This window comes from Chiloscyllium punctatum, chromosome 1 (genome assembly GCF_047496795.1).
Source record: "Chiloscyllium punctatum isolate Juve2018m chromosome 1, sChiPun1.3, whole genome shotgun sequence".
Taxonomy (NCBI): Eukaryota; Metazoa; Chordata; class Chondrichthyes; order Orectolobiformes; family Hemiscylliidae; genus Chiloscyllium; species Chiloscyllium punctatum.
In genome coordinates, this window is record NC_092739.1 from 136,842,451 (window position 1) to 136,863,812 (window position 21,362).

General features: G+C 41.3%; 1 protein-coding gene across 1 annotated transcript in view; it reads left to right on the plus strand.

The window, feature by feature from the left end:
* The window catches only part of loxhd1a (lipoxygenase homology PLAT domains 1a), a 153,754-nt gene that overhangs the window by 85,158 nt on the left and 47,234 nt on the right, over positions 1–21,362 (plus strand). The window contains exons 18-22 of the mRNA XM_072574269.1: positions 8,849–9,009; positions 9,804–10,098; positions 13,290–13,441; positions 18,382–18,515; positions 21,125–21,273. Coding sequence (XP_072430370.1) covers positions 8,849–9,009; positions 9,804–10,098; positions 13,290–13,441; positions 18,382–18,515; positions 21,125–21,273 — 891 coding nt within the window. The remainder of the gene's footprint in view (positions 1–8,848; positions 9,010–9,803; positions 10,099–13,289; positions 13,442–18,381; positions 18,516–21,124; positions 21,274–21,362) is intronic.

Consider the following 21,362-nt stretch of genomic DNA (forward strand, 5'->3'; position numbering starts at 1 on the left):
AAAGATTTATCCTGTGCAGTAATCTGTAAAAGTTCGAGTGGCCAAGAACTATTTAAGATAAAAATCAACAACTTTATTTGTTAAAGTAGAACAGAAAATAATTAACTAACAAATATTTCCAAGTCCTTACTCTAAACTATCTTTTACCGTCCCTTCTATAATACTAGTCCAATAAAACTCCTGATTACGAATTATGAAACAAAATGTCTTCTCAAAACCATTCCTGAAGAAACGTCTATTCTCCTGCTCCTTGGATGCTGCCTGACCTGCTGTGCTTTTCCAGCAACACATTTTCAGCTCGTATCTCAAAACCAGGTAGCTTTTGTTTTTATTGATATTTCAGACTTTGTTCCTTCTTCTTGGGCATCCTCCTTCACAGGTTACTGATCGATAAAAGGTACCTTTTAAGAGAGCTACTTTCTGGGCAGTGTGCAGAGGTCGTTGGCTTGGCAGTTCTCCTCTTAAATATTCAATTTCCCCGGTCTTATACCTCAAAGCATCGGATTGTGTCATTGGCTTTTAAGATTGTCAATATACTTTATTCAAACTTGACTGGAGTTTGGTATGTTTCGGGGTATAGTCTAAACTGATTGGCCTAATTTGAAACGGTTTTGTCATTTCCAGATAACCAGCTAACCAAGTTGTTCGACCAAATGTTACATTATATTACTTATGGTTAATTTTTTCGAACTCAGCATTAGTTTAACCTGGTTTCTTTTTTGTGTTCCTGAACTGCTGTCTGTGCACTTCTGGTACCAATTCATAAGCACTTAAAATAGCCTGTTTAACCTCTTCATAATCGCTTGAAACTTCATCTGACAGTGCAGCAAATACCTCACAAGCTCTACCTACCAGTTTTGTCTGAACTAGCATTGCCCATTAATCCTCGGACCACTCCATCTGTCTAGCCAATTTTTCATATGAAATAAAGGCTTCAACATCTTTCTCATCAAAATGTACCAGAGTTTTGACATAACTGTATATATCAATCCCTTCTTTTTTAATCTGCATCCTGTTAAGTTGACTTTGATGACTATGTTGCAACTTCTCAAATTTAGATCTCTCTCTTTTTGTCTTTCCCTTTCTTCTCTCTGTTTGCTCAGCTAAGAACCTTCTCTCCCCCCTCTTTCTCTCTCTCTCTCTCTCTCTTCCTCTCTCCATTCATTTATCTTCTAACTCAATTTTTCCCAAATGTAATCTGCTGCACTTGTCGGTTTCTCTGATACGCCTAAGTGTTTGAGTAATTCCCTTACAATTTCAGCTTTACTTTTGTCCTTAGTTAAACCCAAATCTAATTTATTTGCTAACTCTAAAAATATGGCCTTTTTCTTTCCTTCTAAACTTTCTTGGCAAATTTGAGAATCAGCTTCAAATCCCAGAACCTCTTTAGCAATTTTAAGAGCCATTTCTCTCACTTGTAGTGTAATCAACCACAAGTCACCAAAATTAAACAAATTGCCTCACCTACAGTTTATTTAAAGATCTAGGATACTAACCTGCAAGTGTTTAAATCTGCTGGGACTTTTCGTAGCCCCAAATCTATTCAAACCTGTCTAAATCTGTTCAAATTGTGGACCCAAGCCCCCAAACTATTACAATACGAGGTAAACCCTCCTGCTCAATTTAAAATCAACAACACAGAAAAGATTTATCCCATGCAGTACTCTGTAAAAATTCGAGTGGCTAAGAACTACTTAAGGTAAAAGTTAACAACTATTCACAAGTTCTTAGTTTAAACTATCTATTACCTTCCTTTCTTTAATACTAGTCTGATAAAACTCCTGATTATGATTTACAAAATAAAACATCTTATCTCAAAACCAGGCAGCTTTCATTCTCCCCTGTATTTTGGTCTTCGTTTTGTCTTCTTGGACATCCTGCTTCACAGATTACTGATCGATACTGAGCAGTGTGCAGATGTCGTTGGCTTGGCAGTTCTTCTCTCATAGCACATAGAACGTTACAGCACAGCACAGATCCTTCGGCCCTTGATGTTGCACTGACCTGTGAAAATAATCTGATACACATCTAACCTACACCGTTCCATTGTAATCCATATGTATGTCCCATGCCCATTTAAATGCCCTTAACGTCAGCGAGTCTACTACTGTTGCAGGCAGGCCGTTTCACGCCCCTACTACTATCTGAATGAAGAAACTACCCCTAATATCTATCCTAAATCTACCACCTCTCAATTTAAATCTATGTCTCCTTGTGCTAGCCTTCACCATCTGAAGAAAAGGGCTCTCACTTTCCACCCTATCTAACCCTCTGATTATCTTGTATGTCTTGATTAAGTCACCTCTCAACTTCCTTCTCTCTAATGAAAACAGCCTCAGTTCCCTTAGCTTTTCCTCTTAAGACCTTCCTTCCATACCAGGCAACATCCTAGTAAATCTCCTCTGAACTCTTTCCAAAGCTTCCACATCCTACCTCTCATGCAGTGACCACAACTGCACACAATACTCCAGGTGCGACCTTACCAGTGTCTTGTACAGCTGAAGCATGGCCTCTTGGCTCCGAAACTCAATCCTTCTACCAATAAATGGCAACACACCATATGCCTTCTTAACAACCCTATCACCTCGGTGGCAACTTTTAGGGATTAATGCATCAGGACACTGAGATCTCTCTGTTCATTTACACTGCCAAGAATTTTACCATTAGCCCAGTACTCTGCATTCTTGTTACTTCTTCCGAAGTGAACTACCTCACACTTTTCCGTATTAAGCTCCATTTGCCACTTCTCAGCCCAGCTTTGCATTCTTATCTATGTCCCTCCGTAACCTACAACACCTTTCGGCAGTATCCACAACTCTGCCTACCTTAGTGTCATCTGCAAATTTACTAACCAATCCTTCTATGCTCCACATCCAGTTCATTTATAAAAATGACAAACAGCAGTGGACCCAAAACAGATCCTTACGGCACACCACTGATAACGGAGTTCCAGGATGAACATTTCTCATCAACTGCCACCCTCTGTCTGCTTCCAGGAGACCAATTTCTGATCGAAACCACTCAATCACCTTCTATTCCAAAACTCCTTATTTTGTGGAATAGCCTACCGTGTGGAACCTTATCAAATGCCTTACTGAAGTCCATATACACCACATCAACTGCCTTACCTTCATCCACTTGTTTTGTCACCTTCTCAAAGATCTCAATAAGGTTGGTGAGGCGTGACCTACCCTTCATAAATCTGTGTTGACTATCCCTAATCAAAATGTATTCCTAGCCAGATGATTATAAATCCTATCTCTTATAACCTTTTCCAACACCTTACCCACAACCGAAGTAAGGCTCACTGATCTATAATTACCAGGGTTGTCCCGACTCCCCTTCTTAAACAAGGGAACAACATTTGCTGTCTTCCACTTTTCTGGCACTACTCCTGTCGACAATGATAACATAATAATAAAAAAAAACGAAGCCAAAGGCTCTGCCATCTCCTCCCTAGCTTCCCAGAGAATCCGAGGATAAATCCCATTCGGCCCAGAAATCTTAACTATTTCAGATCCTCCAAAATTACTAAAACCTCCTCTTTGTCAATCTCAATCCCATCTAATCTAGTAGCCTTGATCACTTGTATTCTCACAAACAGTGCCCTTTTCCAATGTGAATACTGATGAAAAGTACTCATTAAGCACTTTCCCATGTCCTCAGATTCCACACACAACTTTCCACTCCTATCTTTGATTGGCCCTAATCTTACTGTAGTCATTCTTTTATTCCTGATATTCCAAAAATAAAGGCCTTAGGGTTTTCCTTGATCCTATCTGCCAACAATGTCTCATGTCCCCTCCTGGCTTTACTTAGCCCTTTCTTTAGTTTTTTTCTGGCTAACTTATAACTCTCTTCCCCTTAACTGAACCTTCATGCCTCATTCTCACATAAGCCTTCTTCTTCCTCTTGAAAGAGCTTCAACCTCTTTAGTAAACCATAACTCCCTCTCTCAACAACTACCTCTCTGCCTAATAGGTATATATTTATCAAGGACCCGCAGTAGCTGTTCTTTGAATAAATGTTCAATTCTCAACTGTTCAATATTCCCCAGTCTTATACTCTCAAAGCATCTGATTGTGTTATTGGCTTTTAAGATTGTCAATATACTAAATTCAAACTGGATTGGAGTTTGGTATTTTTCAGAGTATAATTTAAACTGATTGGCCTAATTCAAATATGTTTTGTTGTTTCCAAGCAACCAGCTAATTGAGTTGTTTAACCAATTGTTACATTATATTTCTTTTCAGAACACTTGGTTCTATCAGGTAATTCTGTTGCTTTTAACTCTCTTAAAGATACAGTACACCCACATCTTCATAACAATATATATATAAATCCTCAGATTATAGTGGGTGAGATTGGTGAGTTACAGGTGCAAATTGTCATGAGCAATTATGACACTATGGCTATAACAGAGAATTTGCTCCAGGAAGGCTGGGACTGGGTGATATATATTTCTTCTTACAAGGTGTTTAGTAAGATAGGAAAGGAAGAAAATGGGTGGCAATATTGGTTAATGAAAGTAATTGCAGTGCTGTAGAAAGAGTTAGCCCCTAAGAGATCAAGGACAAAACTGAATTGGTTAGAATTAGGGAACTAAAAAACTGCAGTTTCATTGCTCAGTGTGTATAGGCCACCTATAAGTGGGAATAAATCTACAAGGAAATTATAGAGGTGCAAACACTGTTTTCTGACCAAGAGTTTGGAAAGCCTCTTTGCCCCCTTGTAAATATAGGATGTTGCGTCTTCTTGTCACCTCTTACATCAAGACTTATTGTGTAGTACTTGACATCCTTGGAGCTCTCGCTCTCGCTCGCTCGCTCTCTCTCTCTCTCTCTCTCTCTCTCTCTCTCTCTCTCTCTCTCTCATGCCCATGATAGATTTCACTATTTCTCCAGTCAGGTTAATTTCCTGCATAGCTCCCGCACCAGCTCCAGCCACAGAGCACATCCCCTTTAATACTGCAAATTGACTTTAATTAGTACCAACAAGTATGGTTTTGGGATGTATAGCTGATGCATGCAGTTAATGAGTAGCACTGGCTACACACAGCAATCATCCAGGTGAACAGCAGGAAGGTGGTTTGATTTCACTTATTTATTGTCAGGTGTATCTTGTTGGAAAATACTGTGAAAAGTGTTGTTTAGTGTCACCACTCTCCGGCCCCATCTTAAAACACAGAAAAATAGACCAAAACATAGACTATAAAGGTAGAAGAAGTAATGAAAATGTCCAACTTCACAAGTGTGTGAGTTGAATTACATTGAGCTGTCAGGAGTTAACAATTGTGTAATTATAATCCCCTTGCCTGTTTCTGTAGGTTATCCATTAGTAGTGCTGCTCTCTGGCTATTAACACAGCTAGTACCATTTAGAAACATAGGAGCATGAGTTGGACATTCATCCCCTCAGTAAGATCATGGCGGATCTGTGGGCTAATTCCATATGCCTGCCTTGGGCCTATATCTCTTGATAAAAATTGTCTATCTCAGATTTAAATTTAACAATTGAATAACTATGGACTGCTGCTTTAGGAAGAGAGTTCCGAACCTCCATTACATGTGTAGAAATGCTTTGTGACATCTCTCCTGAATGATCTGACCATAATTCTTAGACTATGTCCCTGGTTCTAAAATCTTTAAACAATGGAAATAGTTTATGTTTATCTACTCAGTTATCTGCCTATTAATATCCTGAAGACCTCAGTTAGATCACACCTTGACCTTCTAAATTCTAGTGAATAAAGGCCAAATTTTTCTAACTCCTCCTCACAATTTAACTCCTGAAATCCAGATATTGTCCTTGTAAACCTGTGTTGAATGTTCTTAAGGACCAACACATCCTTCCTAAGCTGTGGTGCCCAGATTTGCTCAGATCCTTAAACTCCAGCCTTTTAGATATGAAGGCCAGCATTTCATTAGCCTTCTCAACTATTTTCTGCACCTGTTTGTGGCATTTAAATAGCTATGCACCTGAACCCCCAAATCTTATTGGACATCCACTTTATTGAATTTTATGCCTTCCAAAATGTGGAATAAGAATCCATCCTTTCTCCAAAATGGATAACCTCACAGTTGCTTATATTAAAATCCATCTGCCACAGCTTTTCCCATTCACCTAAGCGATCAACACCCTGTTATAATTATTTTGCATAAGTGTTTACTTTGGAGAAGGAAATGGAAGATATAGAATGTGGGGGAATAAATAGCAACATCTTGAAAAATGTCCATACTACAGAGAAAGTGGTTTGCTGGATGTCTGAAAACTCGTAAAGTGGATACATTTCCCAATACCTGATCAACATGGCTTAATTATGTCTCACTATCTTGATTGAGTTTTTTGAAGAAATAACAAAGAAGATTGATGAGGGTAAATAAGATATATATGGATTTCAGTAAGGCATTCAACAAGGTTCCTCATAGTAGACTTATTAGCAAGGTTAGATCACGTGGAATTCAGGGATAACGAGACATTTGGATACAGAACTGGCTCAAATGTAGGGGACTAAGGGTGGTGGTGGAAGTTTGCTTTCCAGACTGGAGGCCTGTGACCAGCAATGTGCCACAAGGATTGGTGCTGGGTCCACTGCTTTTCATTATTTATATAAATGATTTGGATGTGAACATAGGAAGTATGGTTAGTAAGTTCGCAGATACCACTAAAATTGGAGGTTTTAGTTGACAGCGAATAAAGTTACTTCAAAGTACAGATGGGCCAATGGGCTGAGGAATGGCAGATGGAGTTTAATTTAGATAAATGTGAGGTGCTGTATTTTGGAAAGGCAAATTAGGGAGCAGGACCTATACACTTAATGGCAAGGTCCTGGGGAGTGTTGCTGAACAAAAAGGCGTTGAGTGCGGGTTTATAGTTCCTTGGAAGTGGTGTCACAGTTAGGCAGGATAGTGAAGAAGGTGTTTTGTATGTTTGCTTTTATTGGTCAGTGCATTGAGTATAGGAGTTGGGAGGTCATGTTGCAGCTGTACAGGACATTGGTTTGGATACTTTTGGAGCATTGAGTGCAATTCTGGTCTCCCTGCTTTAGGAAGGATGTTGTGAAACTTGAAAGGGTTCAGAAAAATTTACAGCAATGTTGTCAGGGTTGGAGTGTTTGAGCGATAGGGAGAGGCTGAATAGGCTGGGGCTATTCCCTGCAGTGTCAGAGGTTGAAGGGTGACCTTCTAGAGCTTTGTAAATCATGAGGGGCATGAATAGGATAAATAGGCAAGGTCTTTTCCCTGGGATGGTGAAGTCCAAAACAAGTGGTCATGGGTTTGAGGTACGGGGGAAGATATAAAAGGAACCTAAAGGGCAACTTTTTCATGTAGAGGGTGGTACGTGTATGGAATAAGCTGCCAGAGAAGTGGTGGAGATTGATATTATTACAACAATTAAAATGCATCTAAATGGGTATATGAATAGGAAGGGTTTAGAGGGATGTGTGCCAAATGCTGGCAAATGAGATTAAATTTATACCGGATATCTGGTCAGTATGGACGAGTTGGACCAAAGAGTCTGTTTCCATGCTATATATCTGTATGACAATGCTGCCTATGATGGCAAAATTTGAATATTTGACTTTTTACACCATTATATAAGTCATTAACGAATCTTGTGAATAATTGAGGCACCAACACAGATCCCCACAAGACACCACTCATCATGTCCTGCCAATTTGAGTCTCTGTTTCCTGCCATTCAACCAGTTTCCCATCCGCATTCTCTCAATTCCTTAGCTAACTTCTTTCCTGAGCTAACAGCCCCTTGTGTGGGACTTTTTCAAAAGCCTTCTGGAAATCTGTATAAACGCTATCAGTCATCTTACCTCTGGACACTACTTCAGTCACCTCTTCAAAAGACACCATGAGTTTTGACAGGCATGACCTACCCTTCATGAATCCATGCATTTGAACAGTTCTAGAGACCACCTCTCTACTACCTTTTGTGAAATGATATTCCAGCCATTGATTGCTCTTTGAATGATGAGGGGCTTATGGACATTAACTTTCCTTTAGCTAATTAATACCTTTGGCTTTTTACCTACATAATTTAGTTTGACATAATACTCCAGGTTAAACTTTCCTATTCCATTTTGAAGCCGATATCCATATGAGGGTCTTCTATCATTCAGCCTCTGTAAGGCTGGTGAGTCTTCTAATCTTTCCTCAAGCGCCAATCAGCTGGAAGCAGGAATCAGCCACATTGCTTTGCTCTTCCTCAGCTTCCCATCTTTAGAAGAATCCTTTTGACTTTACTGATTCTAAAGCACAGCTGCAACAACTGATGGGACTTTAGCCTCTGGATAGAAAATGTTTTATGTACTTGCTTTTTTGTGGAACTCTAGTGGTGTTACCTTGTTGCCTGAACAAAAGAGGTCTGTGCGCTGTCTCACCTTACCTGATGCCTGCCAATTTTTGACCATTTCCTTCCAACGTGCAAAGTTACCTGATGGCAAATTGCTGCTCCTTTAGGTGGAGTGGGAATACACTGTCAAAGGGAATGTGAAAACATTATGAGCCCGCAGCATTCCAACTCTAGTTTTCAAAACATCGACGGCAGATGGTAAGAGCAGGAGCATCTCTTGGTCAGTGTACTAACTGCAACCCAACAACTTCATCCTATGAAAAGACTCAATCCGCACATTCCTGCCATGAGCAACTGACATCCACTTTCTGAGGGACAGCAACACACACACATTACCACATAATCCCAGTCCACTTGACCTTCCAGTGCAGCTCACTACAGGAGCAGTGAATTTACCCTCAGTTAGGCACTTTGCCATTGGCTATCTAGTTGTGCACCTACATCTTTGTGTATCTCACTTCCATTTCCTGTGTCTTTGGCCAGTGATTAATTACGAAGTAGCAGTACGCACAGGAGACGTCACTGGAGCTGGCACTGATGCCAAAGTCTTCATCCAGATATATGGAGAGGTTGGAAAGACAGAAGTAGTCCGCCTTCGAAGTCGGTCAGACAATTTTGTGCGAGGAGCGACAGAGATGTTTAAGGTAGGCTTGGATGAAGATTAATTGAAGGAGGGGCAGTGGAGACAACAGCATTTGAAGGATAAAGGGAGACTGAGATGGGTGATCATACAAAAAGATGAAAGTAAGAAGGCTTTATGGCAAACCAAGCATGAAGCTCAGCTCTGTGTCAAACAAAAGCGGCCTTGTTGTGCATCATTGATATTGAAATGAGTGACCAGCAAGTAAGAGAGATAATGTTGGAAGCATGAGTTGCAGCAGAATTCAAAAGTAATGGCTTCAATCTCTTTGAAGAGATTTTCACTCATTTATGTCTCAATATGAGATACACGAGGTGCCCTAGTAAGTGGGGAAATGTGACATGGGCCTGGAAAAAGTGGAAACTATTGAACTGGATATGAAGATCATCCCAAGGTGGCAATAAGAGTTTGCAATAGCTAAGTGAGGCAGTGAGATGGAGTGCAACCAATATGTATAGGGGCAGATTCCAATTGATGCCCCTCCCTCTGATACCAGGGTTTCACACAGCGAAGGGGGTACGAAGCATACCCCACCCCCAACCCATCAAGGCCAGTCAAAGTATTAAAGAAATACAGGGCTTCAACTAGCCATGCCAGCACACACATAATTGGTGAGCTGGTATCAATGGGACTTATACTATCCATCACCATTGTAAAAAAGCAAAGAGCAGTAAAAGCTGTGTTTGCAGTGAGCTGGTTTTACCTGGTATATACACCTCTTCACACTCAGATTATCTAAAGTGTAGAGTAACTCAGACTTGGCACTCTCACTGAAACAGCTGATTCTCATGGACACAGGTTGAGGCCCGGAATGTTGGCAGGTTGATCAAGCTCCGAATTGGTCATGATGGAAGTGGCTTAGCTCCAGGCTGGTTCCTGGAGTCAGTCACAATCAATCGACTAAACTTCAGGGTCGTGGAGGATGACAAGAAGAAGAAGAAAAAGAAGAAGAAGGTTGAGAAGGATGTTGATGGCCTGCAAGAAGAGGTGGTGGAGACCTACACCTTCAACTGTCAGCGCTGGCTTGCCAGAGATGAGGGAGACAGAGAGCTCGTGGTGGAGCTCTTGCCAGAGGAATACGATGACGTGGAAGGTGAGTTAGGGAAAATAGTACCCAGTAGGCAAACGTAATACCTTGCCACCCTCTCTTTGGGTGTAAGTACTTCCACAAAAATAATATAGTTTCACAATTTGTTTAGCGTTTCAAATTAATAAATGACATTAGTCATAAACATGGCATGGTAATTAAGTGTTGCTGGAAAAGCGCAGCAAGTCAGGCAGCATCCAAGGAACAGGAGAATCGACGTTTCGGGCATGAGCCCTTCATTCTGAAGAAGGGCTCATGCCTGAAACGTCGATTCTCCTGTTCCTTGGATGCTGCCTGACTTGCTGCGCTTTTCCAGCGACACATTTTCAGCTCTGAACTCCAGTACCTGCAGTCCTCACTTTCTCCTCCATGGTAATTACTCAGCCAAACCAAAGTCACAATAACTGAAAGAAATGTTTGTCAACCAATATTCCAGTACACAATTCAAAATTTGTACGTCTTTGTTGTGTCGTTTTCACTTACCATTGAATGTTGACGAAATCAACAAAAAGACATCCCAAGCAAAACACTGATCAAAGTTATCAGCCCAAATTCAATGTTCACACATTGTTTCCATTGCACGGAGTGAAAGCTCCCTTACCAGACTTAAAAATTGGTTGTCATGAGAGGGTAGGACAGGCAAAAAGACAGGCTACACAATAGAGAGTGAAAGCAGACGTAAAACACTGGAATTACCTGAGATGAATTAACTTTTATTCCCAAAATATATAGCCTGCACATACTTTTCTGCCTGAACTTCTATCACTTTGTTTTATCTTGTATGTTTTACCTTAACACTCTCCTGACCTTGGCATTCACTCCCCATTCCTCACTGACCATCATCTAATGCTAGTCCTGTGTGCTAATGTGGCCACTTGCTCAATTTTAATATGGAAGTAAACTCAGTTCGCAAGTTCCATGTACTTTTTCCTCTATGAATGAGTGCATGTTCCTTTTATGCAATGAGAGAGCATTCAGAGCACTACAAGTAACAGAAAACACAGTTCTGTAGGAATTGGATATGGGCCCATTTTCAGATGAATACTAACCAAATGGCTCACAAAATTGAATGTTAGCATTGATTCCAACCCCTTGGGAGCAATCCTAGCATCTGCTATACTTCCTATTGAAGCTCTCCCATGTCAAATTTGGTGAGTTTGCAGCTTGAGGTAAATTGGAACAGGAGGGAAGGATAATAGAAGGGAGGCCACTCTTGGGCTAGTACCAGATGGCCCATATTAAAATGTTTCTTTTTAAATTGTACTCACTCCATTTGGCAATCATTATTGAAGATTCCTGAGTGGAGTGGGAAACCCACTAACACTTTGCAATATTGGCTGCTCATTTCCATATGAGGGCAATTCGGGTGAATACTAATTCAAGGAGGAGACTGCTGATTCATTGGCACATGGTCTCTTATTGCAGAGGCATTGTCATGGAGAATGTGCCAGTTAATTATAAGTGGGAGCTGTCTGGCAAACTTTGTTTATTTTAAACAAGCAGATTGACTCGGAATGGTCAAGACATTGCCATGAGAAGTGAACTAGAGAATGGCTGTCACCAGTTTTGTTGCACAGAAGTTTGCAGCTGTGTACATGTTCTTTATAGACAGAAAGAACGAAGCTTTGTGTGTTAATATAGATAGCTTCAAATACACACAAGTTTGCTAGGCTGTGAGCTTGACTGACAATCCTAAATTGGGTTGTCAGTATAATTCCTCACACACTCAGCATTGTGCAGCAACTACTGTCAAATTGTGGAGTTGCATCAATCATTGGTTACTGGTGTGAATCTTGCAAGCACAAGCTGATTGGATATAGTTCAGTGGTTGCAAACAGCTGAAAGGATATGTTGCTTGATGAAATCTGTCAGTCTTTGGAATGGATGGCCTGCATAGTAGTGTAACTGGCATTGAAAGTCAAATACCATATTACTCATTTATATGATAAATAGAACTTTTGTTTGGCTTGACAGTAGTATCCTATTAGTGTCCAACACCATTTTCTTTGCTACTGCATAGTAGCAATGTACAAAAGCTGGCTTTACCTGTTTCTCATTACTCAGGGCAATGCCTTCACTAATCAGAGTCAGCCATCCAAATTTAAAATCTAAAGAAACCTTGACAGTTAACTGTCAGTCACCACTAACAGGTGCATTCTCAGTGGCAATGTCTCTAACTATCAGACTCCATTTGATGACCAATCAGTACTCTCCTTGCAGCATAATTGTTTTCATTTTATTTTGGCTTTTTGTTGCACACATCCTAAAGGACTCAAGACACAAAACATCAATAAATGTGTCGTTTTTCAGTAAAACCCAAGTTCTGTATGACCCCGTTATTTAAAAAGTAATTACTGATTTCTGTTTTATATGAAGTATTAAGGCTTCAGGACATCAGACAAGCAACAGGGAATGTAAATTGATTTTAAAACATGTCATACCTGAGGAAGCTTTACACTGTATCTAACTTGTTCTGTACTTAACCTCGGCATTCTTATTGATGGAAAACAAGACCTTCTGTCGGCCTTCAGCACCAGATGCTTTAGGATGGATTACAAGAACATTCTGTGTTGGAAGCCTTTTTCTTCTGCTGAGATTCTATTCATGTATGGTGCGGGTGGAGCGTCTACTCCTTAAACCCCACAATATCTCATCTCTCAGGTGATACCGAGATACATTAGGTCCTGTCCCTCCAGAAAACCCAACTTGTACAAAACGTCCTGAGGATTTTCATCTTCACATGAGGCCTTATTCTTTCCAGACTCATTTTGTACACAGACTGCCCAGTTCTTCCATTAGTCTCCATCTCAAACTCAACTGGAGTGAATCTGATCCCTTTATTATATCCCCTGTCATTGTGTGCCAAGTGCCTAAAGGTTGGTCCAATATTGATAGAAATTCTGGCCACTAATTTAAACTGTTGGGAAACAAACAGGTTTGAGCAAAATGTCGGCATTACATCTCATGAGATGATACTCTTCATTGACATTAGTAGAGAGTAACAGTGTGCAGGTGTCAATCCAACATTGTATCTAATTCCGAGAGGTTTCTGAAAGACAACTTCAGATAGAATTACCCTTCAGAGCAACAAACATTTTTTGAAAGGTTAAGTGATTAGAATTGCATTGTCACAACAATTTTGCAAAATGCAACCAGGGATATCAACAATGTTTGCTTCATGACTGTCCCATTTGCAGAAAACTCATACACACTTCACGTAATTACTGGAAATGTTATGGGCGCAGGAACAGATGCCAATGTCTTTGTTAACATCTATGGTGAGACAACAGACACTGGAGAACGTAGCCTGAAGATGTCAAACCATCTCAACAAGTTTGAAAGAGGACAGGTACATTGCAGTTGTTGAACTGAGGTGTGGATGTGAGGGAGGTTTTGTATTGATCATAGTAATTGTTCAATGAATAAAAGTGTGATGTAGTATGCATTAGAAATATTAGACCAGGCAGATCCTAGATCTAATTTTGAGTTAGTTCCAAAAGAACTAATTTAACCATGACAGCCATAGGCATCACACAACTGGTGTCAGACATCTTTGCTGAGAGTTCCACTATCCAACAACCTTTAATTGTAAAGTGTATGGTTGGATATTATGTGAGAACGCATATGTTTAGCTACTGACATATGCTATCTACTACTGCACAATATAGCCGGATATTCAGGTAATCCACTACAGCCTGTGCCTCTGCAAGAATCAAGTTCAGACTAATTAACTCTGCTTACATAGGCTGTTTGATTTTCCGAATGAATGTCTGCATCCATCCCTCCTGTGGATGTATCGGTTGTAACTTTATCACTGGATTCTGGAGAGGTACCAGTGATTTGGAAAACTGCTAAAGAGACACCCACATTCAAAAAGGTAGGGCAGCCAGAAGTGGATAACTGTAGGCGGATTAGTCTAATACCTAATGTTGGAAAAGTACTGGAATCAATTATTAAGGAAGTAACAGCAGAACATTTGGAAAATCATAATCAAATTCAGCAGAGTCAGCATTGCTTCATGAAAGGGAAACAGTGTTTGACTAATTTATTAGAGTTTTTCAAGAAAGTCTCAACCAGACTGGATAGAGGGGAACCAGTAGTTGGATCCCAGAAGGCATTCAACAAGGCATCTTACAAAACATTAAATCATTAGATAAGAGCCCACAATTTTGGATGTAATATATTGGTGTGGATAGAGAATTGACTAATGGGCAAAAAACAACAGTGGGGATAAGGTGTTCTTTTTCATGTTGGTGACCCGTGACTAATGGGATTCCGCAGGGATCAGTGCTGGTACTGCAACTGTTTGCAATGTGTATTGATGACTTGGAGGAAAGGAATGACTTGTAGCCAGATTTGCAGATGACCCAAAAAAAAGTGGAAATTAAGTCTGAGAGGGATACAAAAAGTTTACAGAGATAGATTGATAGTTTAAGTAAGTAAGCAAAAAATTGGCAAACAGAGTAAAATGTGGGAAAATACGAAGTTGTTCATTTTGGAAGGGAGAGGAAAAGAACATAATATTATTTAAATGGAGAATAACTGCAGAAAGCTGCAATACTAAATGACTTGGTCATACTTATGCACAGAAGGTCAGTACACAGGTGCAGCAGGTAATCAGGAATGACGTTTGTTTCAAGGGATTTGGAACATAAGAGTAGGGAAATTTTATTACAACTATCGGAAGTGCTGGTGAGACCACATCTGGAGTACTGGGAGTAGTTTAGTCCCTTTACTGAAGGAAAGATATCTTGATATTGGAGGCAGTTCAGAGAACGTTCACTAGGATACTTGGCATAGGTCAAACAAAGGCTAAACAGGTTAGGACTCTACTCACTGGAGTTTAGAAGAATGAGAGGGGATCTCATTGAAACATATAGGATTCTTAAGGAGTTTGACAGGGTGAATGCTGAGAGGATGTTTCCCCTCTAGAACTAGAGGAATTTCCTCTCTGAGTGTTTTTTAATTCATCATGGGATGAGGACATTGCTGGCTAGGCCAATACTTATGCCCAGAGGGCAGTTAAGAGTCAACCACATTGTTGTGGGTATGGAGTCACATGTAGGCCAGACCAAGTAAGGATGGAGTTTCCTTTCCTAAAGGACATTAGTGAATCAACAGTCGATTCATAATCATCATTAGAGTAGAGTAGTGTAGCTTTTTGTTTGTCATTTCTATCATATACAATTGATACAGTAAAACCGAGACAATGTTCCTCCAGGATCAAGGCTGCTACATGGACAGCACAAACTACACAATTGTACACGGCATAAAGTACATAAGGAGTGCAAAACACACAGGTTACAGTGTAATAGAGGAATGATAAATAATAGACATTTTTCTAACAGCAATTCAAAGTCGTGCAAAGAATTTCAGATGGTACAGAGTCTGATTATACTGTGTTAAGGAACCTGATCACTTGGGGGAAGAAACTGTTGCACAGTATGGCCGTGAGAGACCGACTGCTCCAGTATCATCTGTCAGATGGCAGAAGGGAGAAGAGTTTGGGTGAGGGGTGTGTAGGGTCTTCCACAATGCCCTTAGCCTTCCGGATGCAACGTGTGGTGTAAATGTCTGTAATGGAGGGAAGAAAGATCCCGATGATCTTCTCAGCTGTCCTCACTATCCGTTGTAGGGTCTTGCGATCTGAGATGGTGCAATTCCTGAACCAGGCAGTGAAGAAGCTCAGGGTACTCTCAATGACCTATCTGTAAAATGCAGTGAGGATGGGGTGGGGGGGAGGTGGGCTTTCCTCAGCCTACGCAGCAAGTAGAGACACTGCTGGGCTTTCTTGGCTGTGGAGCTGGTATTGAGGGACTAGGTGAGATTCTCCACCAGGGGTACACCAAGAAATTTGATGCTCTTCAGGATCTCCATGGGGGTGTTGTCGATGTACAGTGGAGAGTGGTCGCTCCATGCTCTCTTGAAGTCAATAACCATCTCTTTTGTCTTGTCCACGTTCAAAGACAGGTTGTTGGCTCTGCACCAGTCAGTTAGCTGCTGCACCTCCTCTCTATATGCTGACTCGTTGTTCCTGCCGATATGACTCACTACAGTCATATCATCAGCGAACTTGTTGATGTGATTCAACCTGTGCATCTCTGCACAGTCGTGTGTCAGCAGGGTGAACAGCAGTGGAATGAGCACACAACTGTTGGGGGGCCCCGTGCTCAGTGTGATGGTGTTGGAGATGCTGTTCCCAATCCGGACTGACTGACGTCTCCCAGTCAGGAAGTCCAGGATCCAGTTACAAAGAGAAATATTTGGGCCCTGCAGTCAGATGCTGAATGTTAAATGCAGAACTGAAGTCTATGAGTCTTATGTAGGTGTCCTTCTTCTGCAGGTGGGCGAGGGCCAGATGGAGGGTGGTGGAAATGGCATCATTTGTTGAGCGGTTTGGTCGATACGCAAACTGCAGGATGTCCAGTGAGGGGGGCAGCAGGGTCTTAATATGCTTTATCATGAGCCTCTCGAAGCACTTCATGATGATGGGTGTAAATGCAACAGGGTGGTGGCCAACTAGGTAAAAACAAGGACTGCAGATGCGGGAAACCAGAGTCTAGGTTAGAGTGGTGCTGTAAAGCACAGTAGGTTAGGCAGCATCCGAAGAGCAGGAAAATCAATGTTTTGGGCAAAAGCCCTTCATCAGGAATAGAGGCAGGGTGCCTGCAGAGTGGCAAGATAAATGAGAGGGGGGTGGGGGTGGGGAGAAAGTAGCATAGAGTACAATAGGTGAGTGGGTGGGGATGAAGATGATAGGTCAGAGAGGAGGGCGGGGGAAGGTAGCAAAGAGTACAATGGTGAATGGGGGTGGGGATGAAGGTGATAGGTCAGAGAAGGGGGTGGAGTGGGTAGGTGGAAAGGAAGGTAGACAGGTAGGACAGGTCATGGGGACAGTGCTGAGCTGGAAGTTTGGAACTGGGGTGAGGTGGTGGAAGGGGAAATGAGGAAACTGGTGAAGTCTACATTGATACCCTGGGGTTGAAGTGTTCCAAGGCAGAAGATGAAGCGTTCTTCCTCCAGGCATTGGGTGGTGAGGGAGCAGTGGTGGAAGATGCCCAGGGCCTGCATATCCTTGGCAGAGTGGGAAAGGGAGTTGAAATGTTGGGCCACAGTTGAAATGTTGGGGTTGATTGGTGCGGGATTCCCGGAGATGTTCCCTAAAGCACTCTGCTAGGAGGCTTTCAGTCTCCCCAATGTAGAGGAGACTGCATCGGGAGCAATGGATACAATAAATGATAATGGTAGATGTGCAGGTGAAACTTTGATGGCTGTGGAAGGCTCCTTTGGGGCCTTGGATGGAGGTGAGGGAGGAGTGTGGGCACAGGTTTTGCAATTCCTGCGGTGGCGGGGAAGGTGCCAGGATGGGAGGGTGGGTTGTTGGGGTGGGGGGGGGGGGGGGGAGGTTTGTGGACCTGGCCAGGTAGTCACGGAGGGAACGGTCTTTGCGGAAGGTGGAAAGGGGTGGGGAGGAAAATATATCCCTGATGTCCAAATATATCTCCAGATGTTTATTCAGTTCAAACTCCATCATCTGCCATGTTGGTATTTGAACCTGAGTATCCTAAATATTACCTGGGTTTCAGGATTAACAGTCTAGCAATAATGCCATGAGACTATCACCTCCCTGAGTCTTTGGAACTCCTTGCTACACAGAACTGTGGAAGCAAAGTCCTTTTGTGTACTTAAGGCTGAGATAGATAGACTCTTGATCAGTCAAGGAATCAATGGTTATGGGAAAGGGCAGGAAAGTTGTTGTGAGGAATGTCGGATGAGCTATGATCCTGTTGATTGGTGGAGCAGGCTTGAGGGGCTGAATGGCCTACATCTGTTCCTATTTTTTTATGGTGTTTTTTCACTTTTATTGTCAGGGCCTTGGAATTGGGACATCAAAAACAATAACTTATATTTATATAGCACCTTTAACATAATGAAACATTCCAAGCTTCTTTATGAAACAATGTTTGAGACTGACCTATGAAATAGGGCAAATTGCTAAAAGTTTAGTCAGAGAGTTAGATTTATGGAATATCTTTAAGAAGGAAAGTGAAGTAGAGGAGCATTGAGGCTTAAGGTGGAAATTCCAGGGGCTTGACAGCACAATCAGCAATGATGGAAATATTAAAATTGGAGATGCGGAAAAGGCCAAATTTAAATGAATGTATCTATCATGAATGTATCAGGGTTATGGACATGAGGAGGACAGACAAATCTGTCCCCAGGTCACTCTCAGATGTTTGAACTTTCTATAATATACTTGCTATTGTCATATTTTGATTTTCAATGTAGGAAGATATATTTTTGATCAAAGCCATTGACCTAGGTGTATTAAGGAAACTACGCATTCGACATGATAATACGGGAGGAAATGCTGCCTGGTTTCTGGACAGGGTGGAAATTGTTGATGAGAAGGATGACACTACGTGAGTATCAATGCGTACAAAGTGTGAGGGTTGGAATTCTAAGTTTCATAACAGAAACTTTTCCTCCATTATACAAACATTTTTCTCCTTTCTATGCCAATATGTTTTTTTCTACTAAATCAATGATATATCTGGAACAAAAAAAAATCTAATTCTATTTTAATCTGTACACCTAGTTTCTAGAATGTGGTAAGTTTATTGAGAATGTAAATATGGGATAGAAGAATGGTCCAAAGATTTTGGAAATTTTTCTGTAGAATGTAGGAAAACCGACAAGGTCATATCTACTCAACATCTATTATTTGCCATAAAGCAATGAAAGTCAATCCCGTACTGCAGGGATGGAATCCTGTGATGGGGAGAGGATGTCAGATCCAGCCTTGAGTCCAGTTGGGTTTTTACCAAATAAAGAAAAAGATTTCAGTGTATTTTCCTGGCATTGGTTCACAGGTATCAATTTCTTCCAATTCTAAATTTTCCATCATGAGATTGAATTTGTTTTTAGAAGGCAAATCTGTACCATCACTCCTCAACAACCATACCTAATCTATGTCCTATTGGTTACTTACTGATTTGCTAAAGTTTGATGAGTTAATTTTATGTAATTTAAACTTTCCATTTACAGCATAGAACATAGAATAAACAGCGTACAACAATCCCTTCAGTCCTTGATGTTGCACTAATCTGTGAACTAATCTAAGCCCATTCCCCCACACTATCCCATTGTCATCCATGATGTGCTTATCCAAGGATTGATGCCCCTAGTGTGGCTGAGTTAACTACACTACCAAGCAGGGCATTCCACACCCTTACCATTCTCTGAGTAAAGAACCTGCCTCTGACATCTGTCTTAAATCTATCACCCCTCAGTTTGCAGCTATGCCCCCTTGTACAAGCCAACATCAACATCCAAGAAAAAAGACTCTCACTGTCCACCCTATCTAATCCTCTGATCGTTTTTTATGTCTCTATTACATCCCTTTTTAGCCTTCTTCTCTCCATTAAGAACAGACTCAAGCCCCTCAGTGTTTCCTCATATGACTTTCCCTTCAGACCAGGCAACATCCTGGTAAATCTCCTCTGCATCTTTTCCAATGTTTCCACATCCTCCCTGTAATGGGGCGACCAGATCTGTACACAATATTCCACATGTGGCCACACTAGCATTTTGTACAGTTGCAATATGACATCACGACTCTGGAACTCAATCCCTCTACCAATAAAACCTAACACACCATATGCCTTCTTAACAGTACTATCAAGTTGGGTGGCAATTTTCAGGGATCTATGTACGTGGACACCAAGATCCCTCTGCACATCCACACTATCAAGAATCTTTCCATTGACCCAGTGTTCTGCCTTCCTGTTATTCTTCCCAAAGTGAATCACCTTGCATTTATCTGCATTGAACTCCATTTGCCACCTCTCAGCCCAATTCTGCAGTTTATCCAAGTCCCCCTGCAACCTGCAATATTTTTCCACACTCTCTACCACTCCACCGACTTTAGTGTCATACTAACCCATCTACTATGCCTACATCCAAGTCATTTATAAAAATGACAAACAACAGTGGTCCCAAAACAGACCGGACTCCAGGCTGAATATTTTCCATCAACCACTCGTTGCCTTCTTCCAGAAAGCCAGTTTCTAATCCAAACTGCTAAATCACCCTCAATCCCATGCCTCCGCATTTTCTTCAAAAGCCTACCATATGGATCCTTATCAAAGGTGTTACTGAAGTCCATGTACACTACGTCAGCTGCCCTACCCTCATCCACATGCTTGGTCACCTTCTCAAAAACTCAATGAGGTTTGTGAGACAGGACCTGCCCTTGACGAAACCATGTTGACTATCTCCAATCAAATTGTTGCTTGCTAGATAATTATAAATCCTATCTCTTATAATCCTTTCCAAACCACTTCCTACAATAGGCTCACTGGTCTAGAATTACTTGGGTCATCTCTACTGCCCTTCTTGAACAAGGGCACAACATTTGCAATCCTCCAGTCCTCGGGTACTAAATCTGTAGACAATGACGATTCAAAGATCAAGGCCAAAGGCTCCGCCATTTCTTCCCAAGCTTCCCGGAGAGTCCTCAGATAAATCCCATCTGGCCCAGAGGACTTATCTACTTTCACACCTTCTAGAACTGATAACACCTCCTCCTTACTAACCTCAATCCTTTCTCGTCTAATAGCCCGTACCTCAGTCTTCTCTACAATATTCTCCTTTTCCTGAGTAAAACAGATGAGAAATATTTGTTTAGGAGCTCTCCAGTTTCCACAGGGTCCACACATTTATTTGATTGATTAATTGGTTGATTTATTGTTATGTGTACCGAAGTACAGTGAAAAGTTTTGTTACGAGCAGTATAGGCAGATCATAGTCAGCAAGAATGTACAGATCAGAGGTTGTAAATATACTTAGACAGAGGCATATAGGTTACATTGCACAGGGCATGTACTATGCATTAGCATGCATTCACAAAAACAGCATTATTTGAGGCTAGAGCCCATTCATCCATCTAACAACTTGAAAGTATTATGGGGCATGGGGTTATAAAGACATAGTTATGCAATAGTCATTCACAAATTTGCTGTTTCACCAGGTATTTCTTCCCTTGTGAACGATGGTTAGCTGTTGATGAAGATGATGGCCAGATAGCAAGAGAACTCGTTCCTGTAGATGAGGCATTCCTGAACAAAGGTTCAGACAGAGCCAAACAATCTCAGGCAACACTAGGCCTCGAACAGAAAGGTGAGAAAAGTCATTGAAGAAACAACTCCTTTTTTCCAGCCTCGCAAATAATGTGATGTATTTGAGTTGTCCAACCAGAGACATATTTT